Here is a 14,021-nt window from a genome sequence, read left to right as displayed (position 1 = left end):
CAAACGGGTTACCATTATAATAATGTAACATTTATACTGCTGTTGTTATCATCAGCCTACGCGCAGTCATACACATGTGATTGTGACTCTTTGTGTGTCTGTGTGGGTTTGTGACTCTTTGTGTGTCTGTGTGGGTTTGGGACTCTTTGTGTGTCTGTATGGGTTTGTGACTCTTTGTGTGTCTGTGTGGGTTTGGGACTCTTTGTGTGTCTGTATGGGTTTGTGACTCTTTGTGTGTCTGTGTGGGTTTGGGACTCTTTGTGTGTCTGTGTGGATTGTGACCTTTTGTGTGTCTGTCTGTGGGGGTTTGGGACTCTTTGTGTGTCTGTGTGGGTTTGTGACTCTTTGTGTGTCTGTGTGGGTTTGGGACTCTTTGTGTGTCTGTGTGGGTTTGGGACTCTTTGTGTGTCTGTGTGGGTTGTGACTTTTTGTGCGTCTGTCTGTGTGGGTTTGGGACTCTTTGTGTTTCTGTGTGGGTTTGTCCAGAAGCCTGGGACAGTGTAAGTGTGAGTAGAGCCACTGGCCGTCTCTGACAGCCTACATCAACTAAGCCAATTAGCTTAGCAGCTGTGTTATCCCAGAAGAAGCCAGGGACAAACAGTTGTGAGTAGACCAGTAAGAGACCGTAAGACAGGCCAAGAGGTGGACTTACTCAATCAAGTCTTCTAGGTGGTTATAGATGTCCTCATCTTCTTCTAGACTCTCCTCTGAAGGAAAAGCCCTTTTGGAAAGAAAAGCGATGTCATGCCACCAAACATGAACTAATACAAAACCCAATTAGATTTTTTAATTGGAATAAACACTTGGTCAGAACTTACTTTATTCCGGTTTGTTCTGAAATCGTGGTGTGGGACAGTTTGGACAATGTGTCCATAACCTGCAATGAAAATGAATGGAAACGTTACAGACTTGGTTATTGTAATGATCATATTAATGTTGTACTTCTGCGTTTAAGTCAGTAGAGGGCAGTGTCATCCAATAGTAGAGCATTACCTAAGAGACCTGTGGAAGAGTAGTAAATAGTGAGTATGAAAAAATAAAAAAATAGTGAGTGATTACATGACATTCCAACATAATCCATAAAGTTAAAAACATGGTGTTTAATTGCAAAGTTAATTAACATATTTTTGTTTCTTGTTTCCGACATCACCAAATGTTCTTTAAACACTAACCTGAGAGGCTTGTAGGAAACCCAAATAAAAGGCTATGACTTTATCAGCTGCTAAAGAATGTCATCAATACAGCACAACATGGAATAATCAGTGTGTCTTAGGTCCTTGTACCTTCAGTCTGGCATCAATCACTATCAACAGATATGAGAATAATCCATAACATTCAGTATCAAGTCTAGTGACCATCAACCCAGACCTTGAGTGTCAAAAACAGAACATGAAATCATATGTATTAAAGAAAGGGGAAATATATAAATATGCAAAATAATGTGATAATCACTCTAAACTGAATGTGAACCTTAGTGATCTTATATTTCCCCATTATAATCCCTATAGAAATTCCTGTTAATAAATCACAAATAGACCAATATGGCGATACAATAGTGTAAAACGTGGTTGAAGAATAAAATCAACGATTGTATCTTTAAATTAATTAGTAGAGTTTGGCTCTGTGAGTCAATTAACATGTGATTGACATGTATGACACATGACATGTAATTTCACGCTGAATTGGTCCGTAATGACAATGCCCTTGACCTGATACAGTACAATAAGAGCATTGTATGCTGGGTGATCAAAAAGACAACTTTCAACAAACATGTTCTTATAGTGGCTTCATATTGCGTAACCTATATTAATCTCCTGTTGATTCATTGGTGTAATTTCTTCCTTTTTCTCTGTAGACGATCTATTGGCCTGTAAACGCAGACTCACACACACTTCATCACTAGCCCTCAGCTCTCACTGATCAATACTGATCACACTAGCTCATCTAGATGTTCCCTCACCCAGCCACGCTACTAATAGACACACACAACCACACACAGGATATTGGCCAAGAGATCTATAGTTTTTAATTGGCCTGTGACTCAAAGCAGATTGATGATACTACTATTGCTGTCCACTGGACTGGGTTAGGTGAAGTGCATTATGAAGGTTGTGGTCCATTCTGCTGTTGACCCCAACTAGAGGTCACAGTAACGTGTTAGTGTTATTGAATGTTTTAACTTTTTATTTTATTTTATTTTTTACCTTTATTTAAGTAGGCTAGTCAGTTAAGAACAAGTTCTTATTTCCAATGACGGCCTAGGAACAGTGGGTTAACTGCCTTGCTCAGGGGTAGAACGACAGATTTTTACCTCGTCAGCTCAGGGATCTTGCAACCTTTCGGTTACTAGTCCAACACTCTAACCACTAGGCTACCTGCCGCCCCAATGTGTCAGATAAGGGTGTAGTATTTCCCCAACATGACTGCAGGCCCTGTGGGGCCCAGACAGACAGGGAGATGGAGTGGGATGGAGTGCAAGAAGGACAGAGAGGGGAAAAGAGAGAGAGAAAAACAGAGCAAACTAGATTGCTATTTGGCCCTAAACAGAGAGTACACAGTGGCAGAAAACCTGACCACTGTGACTGACGCAATCTTAAGGAAAGATTTGACTATGTACAGACTCAGTCAGCATAACCTTGCTATTGAGAAAGGCCGGCGTAGGCAGACCTGGCTCTCAAGAGAAGACAGGCTATGTGCACACTGCCCACAATATGAGGTGGAAACTGAGCTGCACTTCCTAACCTAGAGACACATATTTCCCTCAGAATACACAGATCCACAAATAATTTGAAAACAAACCCAATTTTGATTAACTCCCATATCTACTGGGTCAAATACCACGGTGTGCCATCACTGCAGATTTGTGACCTGTTGCCTCAAGAAAAGAGCAACCAATGAGGATAAACATCATTGTAAATAAACCCTTATTTATGTTTATTTATTTTCCCTTTTGTAATTTAACTATTTGGACATCGTTACAACACTGTATATTGACATAATATGACATTTGAAATGTCTTTATTCTTTTGGAACTTCTGTGAGCGTAATGTTTACTGTTAATGTTTATTGTTTATTTCACTTTTGTTTATTATCTATTTCACTTGCTTTGGCAATGTTAACATGTTCGCCATGCCAATAAATCTATTGAATTGAATTGAATTGAGAGAGAGAGAGAGAGAGAGAGAGAGATCGAAAGGAGAGAGAAATTAGGAGATGGTGAGAGAGGGAGATAAAGATAAGGAAAGAGAGAGAGATGGAAGAGAAAGGGGTAGAGAGAGAAAGACAAGGAATCACACGTGTTTCCATTGTTAGCATCACCTCAGACACTATCTACTGAAACCCCTGTGACACTGTGTATGTGACCAGCATACCATGGGGTCACTGTTGTGGGGAAACACTATTTATCATCACAGACAGAAGAGGAGCACAGAAGTGCATATGTAAAAATGTGTGTATGTAGTGGAAAAATAGAAAGAGTGAACAAATGTGAATGATGATGAAGGACAGAGATGAAGATGCGGGTAGTGACTTTCTGACAAAGGCGTGTTGATTCAATTTGACATTATCTGGATGGATGGCTGTATATTTGCATCTCACAGGATAGTCACACTTTCGCCGTGGCAATTTTCAGGTAGAGGCGTTCTCACGGAGGTCCTGGGGTGACTGACACCAGGAGAGGTGTGATGACTGATGAAACTTGAAAGGACTAAATGAATGTTACTGTGTGAAGGAAGTGTTTGGATTGTTTCAAGAGTTCTTAAAGAGCTATGTATTTTGATATGTTTTATTGTACTGTAAGTGCTATGGATTTATTGTTACAGAGACCCTGTGTTATTCTGTTTGTCGGACGGCGGACAGTTCCAGAGGAGCGACACAGGGGTGTGCTCTTATCATACAGTGTTGAGGTGTGATGATTAGATTAGAGAATGCATGTGTAGTTGTATGCCTTCTGTTTTAATGTTTTGAGCCATGCAAAGTGAGGTTAATTATATGATGGAAGATACTGGGATTTGGCGCTCTTGGAAGAATAAAAGCTGGGTTTAAACGTTGATCTCTTGGCATTCTCTCAACCAGCTTCATGAGGTAGTCACCTGGAATGCCTGGAATGCATTTCAAGTAATGTGCCATGTTAAAAGTTAATTTGTGGTATTTCTTTCCTTCTTACTGCGTTTGAGACAATCAGTTGTGTTTTGACAAGGTAGGGGTGGCATACAGAAGATCGCCCTATTTGGTAAAATACCAAGTACATATTATGCCAAAAAAAGTTCAAATAAGCAAAGAGAAATTACAGTCCATCATGACTTTAACACGTGAAGTTCAGTCAATCCGGACAATTTCAAGAACTTTGAAAGTTTCTTCAAGTGCAGTGGCAAAATCCAGCAAGCGCTATGACGAAACCGGCACTCATGAGGACCGCCACAGGACCGCCACAGGAAAGGACGACCCAGAGTTACCTCTGCTGCAGAGGATAAGTTCATTAGCGGTACCAGCCTCAGAAATTGCAGCCCAAATAAATGCTTCACAGAGTTCAAGTAACAGACACATCTCAACATCAACTGTTCAGAGGAGACTATGTGAATCAGGTCTTCATGGTCGAATTGCTGAAAAGAAACAACTACTAAAGGACACCAATAAAAAGAAGAGATTTGCTTGGGCCAAGAAACACAAGCAATGGACATTAGACTGGTTGGAAATCTGTCCTTTGGTCTGATGAGTCAAATTTGAGATTTTTGGTTCCAACCTCCGTGTCTTTGTGAGACGCAGTGTAGGTGAATGGATGATCTCTGCATGTGTGGTTTCCACAGTGAATCATGGAGGAGGAGGTGTGATGATGTGGGGGTGCTTTGATGGTGACACTGTCTATGATTTATTTTGAATTCAAGGCACACTTAACCAGCATGGCTACCACAGCATTCTGCAGCTATACGCCATCCCATCTGGTTTGCGCTTAGTGGGAGTATCATTTGTTTTTCAACAGGACAATGACCCAACACACCTCCAGGCTGTGTAAGGGCTATTTGACCAAGAAGGAGAGTGATGGAGTGCTGCATCAGATGACCTGGTATCCACAATCACCCGACCTCAACCCAATTGAGATGGTTTGGGATAGGTTGGACCGCAGAATGAAGGAGAAGCAGCCAACAAGTGCTCAGCATATGTGGGAACTCAGCATATGTTGGAAAAGCATTCCAGGTGAAGCTGGTTGAGAGAATGCCAACAGTGTGCAAAGTTGTCATCAAGGCACAGGGTGCCTACATTGAAGAATCTCAAATATAAAATATATTTTTATACTTTTTTGGTTACTACATGATTCCATATGTGTTATTTCATAGTTTTAATGTCTTCACTATTATTCTACCATATAGAACTTTTTTTAAATAATGAAAAACCCTTGAATGAGTAGGTGTGTCCAAACTTTTGACTGGTACTGTACGTGTGTATGTCATAGTGGTGAATGTTCCATGCTGTTAAGACAAAGGATGTACCATTTGTTAATTGTATTCGTATTGCATAACTGTAAAACATCTGATTACATTTAAATAGATTCGAACCGTAGTCCTCACAATCTGAGTAATATTCCTTTGAATTATTATTTGGTGAAATGTCTAATGGTAAATGTTATTCCCAATATACATAGCATATATGCTCAGTCTCTAACATGCTGACCAAACCGCACACGTGCGTCCGCATGCGCTATCGCGCGCAAGTTGATTTTGTTCACCCACACCAGACGCGATCAAGGACAAACAAACATTTATGGCAATTTAGCTAGCTAGCTTCCTGTTGCTAGCAAATTTTTCCTGGGATATAAACCTTGGGTGGTTATTTTACCTGAAATGCACAAGGTACTCTACTCTGACAATTAATCCACAGATAAAACGGCAAACCGAATTTGTTTCTCGTCATCTCTCCTCCTTCCTTCAGGCTTCTTTTTCTTCTTTGGTCTTTATATGGCGGTTGGCCACCAACTTAACAGCATTACTACAACTGACTACATTTATTGTGTAACGCGAGCGGTGTGGTCAGCATGTAACTGTGCATCTCTGAGCTAAGGTTAACTCAATAATTTATTGCTAGGACATCGATTGCAAGATTTTAGCTCTTTGTTCCTTAGCCTCTTAATAACTGAATAACGGTAAACCTATACACATGCATCTTATAGTATTTTGAGTGGTGATGCAAGGCTCGCAACCTTTGCTACCATTGGATACATTTATGGGCCTATAGCCTTCAGATAATAATGGAGTCAGATAGTACATCATATTAGGGTCATAGACACTCTACACTAATGTGTGTGTGCTTGTGTGTCCGTTGTGTTCCTTTGAAAGCAGAGGCTGTTATCTTTTGAACCTGGCATGAAAAAGTGAAGACTTTTCAGTACCAGTAGACTCACGCTAGGCCCACACTGAGATGTTGGAGTGTTTGGCTCTAGACATAGTCATGCAGCGTATGCAGCCTGTGAGACAGTCTCCACAGGGACTCCCCCCTCTCACTCTCCCCCTATTCTCCCTAAACCCTGATCTCTCTATGGCTGTCTTCTCTGTTGCATCACCTTTCTATGAACCCATGTTCTGTCTAGAATACTCCATCTAACATCTCACTAGAGCATGAACCTGTACTGTGAGTCACCCTGGAGCATTAGGCTGAATTCTGAGGGTTAGTTCTGTTTCTCTCCTCTTGGTTTTTGAAGGATAGGATTGCAGGAGAGTCAACTGATTGTAGATCTGATTATAAGGTCATCTTCTGCCTGTTGGTCCCATTGGGAAGCCTACTGGCTGGCTGGAAGACTGGCTGACTGACTGGCTGACAGGCTGACTGGCTGGGTCGCTGGCTGCCTGGCTGACTAGCTGACTGGATAACTGGCTGACTGGCTTGGTGGCTGGCTGACTAAGTGGCTGACTGGCTGGGTGGGTGGCTGGCTGGCTAGGTGGCTGACTGACTGGCTGGCTGACTAGATGGCTGACTAGCTGGCCCACTGGCTGGGTGGCTGGCTTGGTGGCTGATTGACTGACTGGTTGACTAGGTGGCTGATTGACTGGCTGGGTGGAAAGCTGACTAGGTGGCTAACTGACTGACTGACCAGCTGACTGGCTGACAGGCTGACTGGCTGACCAACAGGAAATGATGTAATAGCTCCGAGTGATTGATGGTTAGTGAGGCTTTCTGGGACCAGCTGGGGTTGTTGGCGTGGTTGGTGGTGTGTGTGTGCGTGTGTGCGTAAGTCTGTGCGTGCAGGCGGGCGTGGTGTGATTGCGTGGCAGGTTTGAATGAACGCCTCTCCTGAGACAGGCTGTTAATGCTTTCTGAGCTGTGTGTTTGGGAAGGTCTCCAGAATGTTCTGGGGCCAGTTTAGGGCGAGTGCTCTGTAATAGCTTGGCTTCATGAATCATAAACACCAAGCACATTCTAACAAAACACCACTTTTATACAGACTTTAAAATACTGCTCACTTTCAACCCACTTTATCTAAACCACAAACCAGAAAACACATCATTACAAAGCTTTGCAATGTTTGACAAAAGAAGTTCAAACCCGATCATATGGTAAGTTGTTGACTATAAATGAACTCATTTTGAACACTGACATTAAAAACCAGGTCAGCATATTACTCCGTACCAACCACAGAGTTTCAAGTTATGATTATGGAGTGTGCAATAGAGAGCAGACAGCTCACGGCATCATAAGAAGACCAGGGCCCAGATTCACAAAACACTTCTTAAGAAAAAAAATAAGAAGTTCATAACATAGTTCGTAAGTGCACTTCCTCAACAATATATTAAAGTAATGATTTTCTTACAAACTTCTCAAATATCTCCTGAAGATGTTTGTTGCTAGGCAACCGTTTTAGCTAGCTATCTAGCTAGCAACTGCAATCATGTTAGCATATTTCTTACTGAGATTACTGTTCTAAAACATGTTCTTGGGTTTAAAATAATCAATACTGAAACTTTTAGACGAAGTTTGTGAGTGAATTAAATATGTTAAATTGCTTTCATGGGCTTTTTCTCTCACTGCCCTGAGTTTAAGACAAAGGTTTAGCTATCTTGGAATTAAAAACATTTCCAGTAAGTTTATTGTGTGACTAAGAGATGTGGGTTAAATGTGTGTGTGTGTGTGTTTGTGTGTGTGTGCGCGCATGTGTGTGTACATGCACATGTGTGTGTCACTTAAACATGACACACACATTTGTATTTCAAAGGGGAAACTATGTCCCTCAACTATTGTTGAAAGGGTTGTTACAGTACTTTTATCTGCAGTAGGGAAAACAGACCCATGAAAACAGACCCATGAAAACAGACCCCATGAAAACAGACCCATGAAAACAGACCCATGAAAACAGACCCCATGAAAGTTTTAGAATGCCTTTTTGCACTTAATTGTGTAACTGCCCTTAGTGACAAATAATTTACGTTTCTTTTTCTGGAGTGGGGAAGACCACAAGAGGTCTATTCAACAGTTAGCAATTTCACAAATGCACTCAGTGCTAGGGAAAATAGAACTGGTCTTACAAAGCAGTTCTAGAGAAGGTGTTACTCAGAAAAGGGGCACTTCAGTGAACCCAAGACATCTGGTGTTGCTCTGCTTCAGCTTTTAGCAATAAATCCGCTAAAACCCCAGCTGTGTGTGTGTGTGTGTGTGTGTGTGTGTGTGTGTGTGTGTGTGTGTGTGTGTGTATACACACAACCTTGCGTGCTCTGCAGAACGAATGGTGCACGAATAAGGCACAGGAAATCCAAATTGACGCCGACAAAAAAGACATGCACAATTTCTGCAAATCAACTAAAGCTATATATGGCCCTAGAAGTCACACCATCACCCCCCTGAAAACAGCTGACGGTCTGACTCTCTTGAAGGACCAAAACCAGATCCTGATGAGGTGGGCTGACCACTTTGAAGCACTACTCAATCAGCGCTCTCCTACAGACCACTCCATCCTGGAAGAACTGCCTGTCCGTCCACTCATTCAAGACCTCAACCCTTCGACCAACCTTCCAGGAGGTGTTATCAGCTATCCGTTCCCTCAAGAACAACAAGACTCCTGGCGCTGACAGCATCCCAGCAAAGCTACATAAGAAGGGAGGTTACTTCTGCACCAGAACTCTTCACCAGTAGATCACTGAGGTTTGGGACCGGGAGATCGTCCCTCAACAGTGGCGGGATGCAAACATTGTCACCATCTATAAGAACAAGGATGACACTTCCATCTGCGGCAACAGCCAGGGGATATCCCTTCTGACTGTTAACGGCAAGGTCCTGGCCAAGGTGATGCCACACAGGCTGGTGAACAACATCACAGAGGAACTGCTGCCAGAGTCACAATGCGGCTTCAGAAAGAACAGGAGTACGGTCCACATGAGCCATCACCCCATCATGGAACTGGCAAAGGATGTTGAGAAATGTGTCTGGACAGCCACATTTGAGTATAATGCCCCATAGTAATTCCCTGCTTACAGTGTTGAAGGCCTTGGAGAGGTCGACAAAGGCCATGAAAAGTCCTGATGTTGTTTACGGCACTTCTTGGGAATCCCTTGGTGTGACCGTGTGCCCCTTACAGAAATACTTGCTGAGACCAATTGCAAGAGCATAGAGCCCATGGTGTCCCAACACCAACTGCGCTGGCTTGGGCATGTCATTAGAATGTTTCAGGAGTGCTTGCCGCGGAAGATCCTGTGCGGCCAGATACACCTTGGTCGTGGTCTGCAGGGGGGCAGATGAAGGGCTACAAGAACCAGCTGAAAACATGGCTGAAGAAGTGCAACATCAAACCCACAGACCTGGAGGGCGCTGCTGCCGACCGGTCCACCTGGTGCCAGCTCTGCCAGTGCACAAAGAAACGGCAACACAGACAACACATGCCCCGCCTGCAATAATGGTTGTGGATCTCGGGTTTGGACTCTATAGTCACCAAGGAATTCACCGTTAACTCAGAAGTGGAAGTCATCATCGGATACGATGGATGACCAAAACATAATGTAACAAAACTGTATACTAGTTCCTTGTATATAACGCTGTTGATAACACAGTCCATCCCAATAAACTGCCCAATGAAAACATGATTGGCTAAGAACTGAATAAATATTTGCCAGTCAGTTCACAGCTTATTAATGTCCATAATATCTCATTATCCAATAGGGTTGTTTGGATAAATGTTCAGATCACACAGATCACTCATGTAGAGCGCTTGGAACACCACACACGTTTTCTCTCTCCCTCATTCATTTATTGCCTATTTCTCTCTATCTATCATTTTGTCACTCATTTACCCCTCTCTCTTCCCATCACCCCTCTCTCTCTATGTTTCTTTATTTCCCCCTCTCTGTCTGATTCTCTCCACCCTCTCTCCCTCTGACCCTCTCCACCCTCTCTCTATCTGACCCTCTCCCCCTCTCTCTATCTGACTCCCCCCCCCTCTCCGTCTGACCTTTTCCCCCCTCTCTCTATCTGACCCTTTCCCCCCTCTCTCTGTCTGATTCTCTCCACCCTCTCTCACTCTGACCCTCTCCACCCTCTCTCTATCTGACCCTCTCCCCCTCTCTCTATCTGACTCCCCCCCCTCTCTCTGTCTGACCCTCTCCACCCTCTATCTGACCCTCTCCCCCCACTCTCTGGCTGACCCTTTCCCCCCTCTCTCACTCTGACCCTCTCCACCCTCTCTCTATCTGACCCTCCCCCCCTCTCTGTCTGACATTTTCCCCCCTCTCTCTATCTGACCCTCTCCCCCATCTCTGTCTGACCCTCTCCCCCCTCTCTCTGTCTGATTCTCTCCACCCTCTCTCACTCTGACCCTCTCCACCCTCTCTCTATCTGACCCTCTCCCCATCTCTCTATCTGACCCTTTCCCCCCTCTCTCTGTCTGATTCTCTCCACCCTCTCTCACTCTGACCCTCTCCACCCTCTCTCTATCTGACCCTCTCCCCCTCTCTCTATCTGACCCCCCCCTCTCTGTCTGACCCTTTCCCCCCTCTCTCTATCTGACCCTTTCCCCCCTCTCTGTCTGACCCTCTCCACCCTCTCTCTATCTGACCCTCTCCACCCTCTCCCCCTCTCTCTATCTGACCCCCCCCCTCTCTGTCTGACCCTTTCCCCCTCTCTCTATCTGACCCTCTCCCCCCACTCTCTGTCTGACCCTCTCCACCCTCTATCTGACCCTCTCCCCCCACTCTCTGGCTGACCCTTTCCCCCCTCTCTCACTCTGACCCTCTCCACCCTCTCTCTATCTGACCCTCCCCCCCCTCTCTGTCTGACATTTTCCCCCCTCTCTCTATCTGACCCTCTCCCCCCACTCTCTGCCTGACCCTCTCCCCCATCTCTGTCTGACCCTCTCCCCCTCTCTCTGTCTGATTCTCTCCACCCTCTCTCACTCTGACCCTCTCCACCCTCTCTCTATCTGACCCTCTCCCCCTCTCTCTATCTGACCCTCTCCCCCCACTCTCTGGCTGACCCTTTCCCCCCTCTCTCACTCTGACCCTCTCCACCCTCTCTCTATCTGACCCTCTCCACCCTCTCTCTGTCTGACCCTCTCCCCCCTCTCTGTCTGACCCTCTCCACACACTCTCTCCCCCTCATTCTCTCCCTCTCCCGCCATCTCTCTCCCGCCATTGCCAAAGCAAGTGAAATAGATAATAAACAAAAGTAAAAAATAAACAATACAAATGAACAGTAAACATTACACTCACAAAAGTTCAAAAAAAAAAAGACATTTCAAATGTCATATTATGTCAATATTCTCTCTCCCTCTCTCTCTCTCTCAATTCAATTAATTGCAAGGGTTTTATTGGCATGGGAAACATATGTTAACATTGCCAAAGCAAGTGAACTAGGTAATAAACAAAAGTGGAATAAACTAAATTAAAAGTAAACATTATACTCACAAAAGTTACAAAATAATAAAGACATTATAAATGTCATATTACGTCCAAATAGTTAAACTACAGAAGGGAAAATAAATAAACATACATTTGAGTTGTATTTACGATGGTATTTGCTTTTCACTGGTTGCCCTTTTCTTGTGGCAACAGGTCACAAATCTTGCTGCTGTGATGGCGCACTGTGGTATTTCACCCAATAGATATGGGAGTTAATCAAAATAGGGTTTGTTAAATAATTCTTTGTGTATCTCTGTAATCTGAGGGAAATATGTGACTCTAATATGGTCATACATTTGTCAGGAGGTTAGAAAGTCCGGCTCAGTTTCCACCTCATTGTGTGTGCAGTGTGCACATAGCCTGTCTTCTCTTGAGAGCCAGGTCTGCCTACGGCAGCCATTCTCTCTCTCTCCCCGCTCCCTCTCTCTCCCCCTCCTTCTCACACTCTCTCCATCTCTCACTCCCCCTACCTCCCTCTCTCCCCCTTCCTCTCTCTATCCCCCCTCTCTCTCTCTATCCCCCCTCCCCCCTCCCTCTCTCTCTCACCCCCATTCTCCCCCTCCCTCTCTCTCTCTCTCTCTCTCTTTCTCTCTTTCCCTCTTTCTGCAGTACTGGGATGTGATAAGCTAATAACTCTATCCTGTCTGCCCTCGAAAGGTCAAAGACAAGGGCGCCCTGCCAAGGTATATCACAACAACCCCCACTGTCTACTACTACCCTGGAGGAAGGCTAGGAGCTGGTCACCACACACTCACTCACACACATACACATACACACAACATATACCCAATCACATTCATACAGAGAGACACACTCACAAGGAGCCCTTTCTCACATACAGCATGCATTCACAGCATCATACTCACACATACAGTTGTAGTCGGAAGTTTACATACACCTTAGCCAAATACATTTAAACTCAGTTTTCACAATTCCTGACATTTAATCCTTATAAAAATTCCCTGTTTTAGGTCACTTATGATCACCACTTTATTTTAAGAATGTGAAATGTCAGAATAATAGTAGAGAGAATTATTTATTTCAGCTTTTATTTCTTTCATCACATTCCCAGTGGGTCAGAAGTTTACATACACTCAATTAGTATTTGGTAGCATTGCCTTTAAATTGTTTAACTTGGGTCAAACATTTTGGGTATCCTTCCCAAACTTTGGAAGTACGCTTGGGGTCGTTGTCCATTTGGAAGACCCATTTGCGACCAAGCTTAAACTTCCTGATTAATGTCTTGAGATGTTGCTTCAATATATCCATATATTTTTCCTACCTCATGATGCCATCTTTTTGGGAAGTGCACCAGTCCCTCCTGCAGCAAAGCACCCCCACAACATGATGTTGCCACCCCCATGCTTCATGGTTGGGATGGTGTTCTTCGGCTTGCAAGCCTTCCCCTTTTCCCTCCAAACATAACGATGGTCATTACGGCCAAATAGTTATATTTTTGTTTCATCAGACCAGAGGACATTTCTCCAAAAAGTACGATTTTTGTCCCCATGTGCAGTTGCAAACCGTAGTCTGCCATTTTTATGGCGGTTTTGGAGTAGTGGCATTTTCCTTGCTGAGCGGCCATTCAGGTTATGTCGATATAGGACTCGTTTCACTGTGGATATAGATACTTCTGTACCTATTTCCTCCAGTATCTTCACAAGGTCCTTTGCTGTTCTTCTGGGATTGATTTTCTCTTTTCGCACCAAAGTATGTTCATCTCTAGGAGACAGAACCCGTCTCCTTCCTGAGCAGTTTGATGGCTGTGTGGTCTCATGGTGTTTATACTTGCGTACTATTGTTTGTACAGATGAACGTGGTACCTTCAGGCATTTGGAAATTTCTCCCAAGGATGAACCAGACTCGTGGAGGTCTACAATTGTTTTTCTGAGGTCTTGGCTGATTTCTTTTGATTTTCCCATTATGTCAAGCAAGGAGGCACTGAGTTTGAAGGTAGGCCTTGAAATACATCCACAGGTACACCACTAATTGACTCAAATTATGTAAATTAGCCTATCATGAGCTTCTAAAGCCATGACATAATTTTCTGGAATTTTCCGAGCTTTTTAAAAGCACAGTAAACTTAGGGTATGTACACTTCTGACTCACTGGAATTGTGATACAGTGAAATAATCTGTCTGTAAACAATTGTTG

The 14,021-nt window shown here is 43.8% G+C and overlaps 1 protein-coding gene across 2 annotated transcripts in view; it reads right to left on the bottom strand.

Annotated features, from left to right (window-relative positions):
- Window positions 1–14,021, bottom strand: part of vav3a (vav guanine nucleotide exchange factor 3a) — a 123,074-nt gene that overhangs the window by 64,569 nt on the left and 44,484 nt on the right. For both annotated transcript variants that reach the window (XM_036935164.2, XM_036935166.2), the window contains exons 3-4: window positions 819–877; window positions 653–721 (exon numbers count right to left, since the gene is read on the bottom strand). In XM_036935164.2, the coding sequence (XP_036791059.1) occupies window positions 653–721; window positions 819–877 (128 nt within the window). The remainder of the gene's footprint in view (window positions 1–652; window positions 722–818; window positions 878–14,021) is intronic.

The sequence above is a fragment of the Oncorhynchus mykiss genome, chromosome 11 (genome assembly GCF_057628025.1).
Source record: "Oncorhynchus mykiss isolate SJ-2025 chromosome 11, ASM5762802v1, whole genome shotgun sequence".
In the NCBI taxonomy this organism is placed as follows: domain Eukaryota; kingdom Metazoa; phylum Chordata; class Actinopteri; order Salmoniformes; family Salmonidae; genus Oncorhynchus; species Oncorhynchus mykiss.
This window is presented reverse-complemented; position numbering and strand designations above follow the sequence as displayed.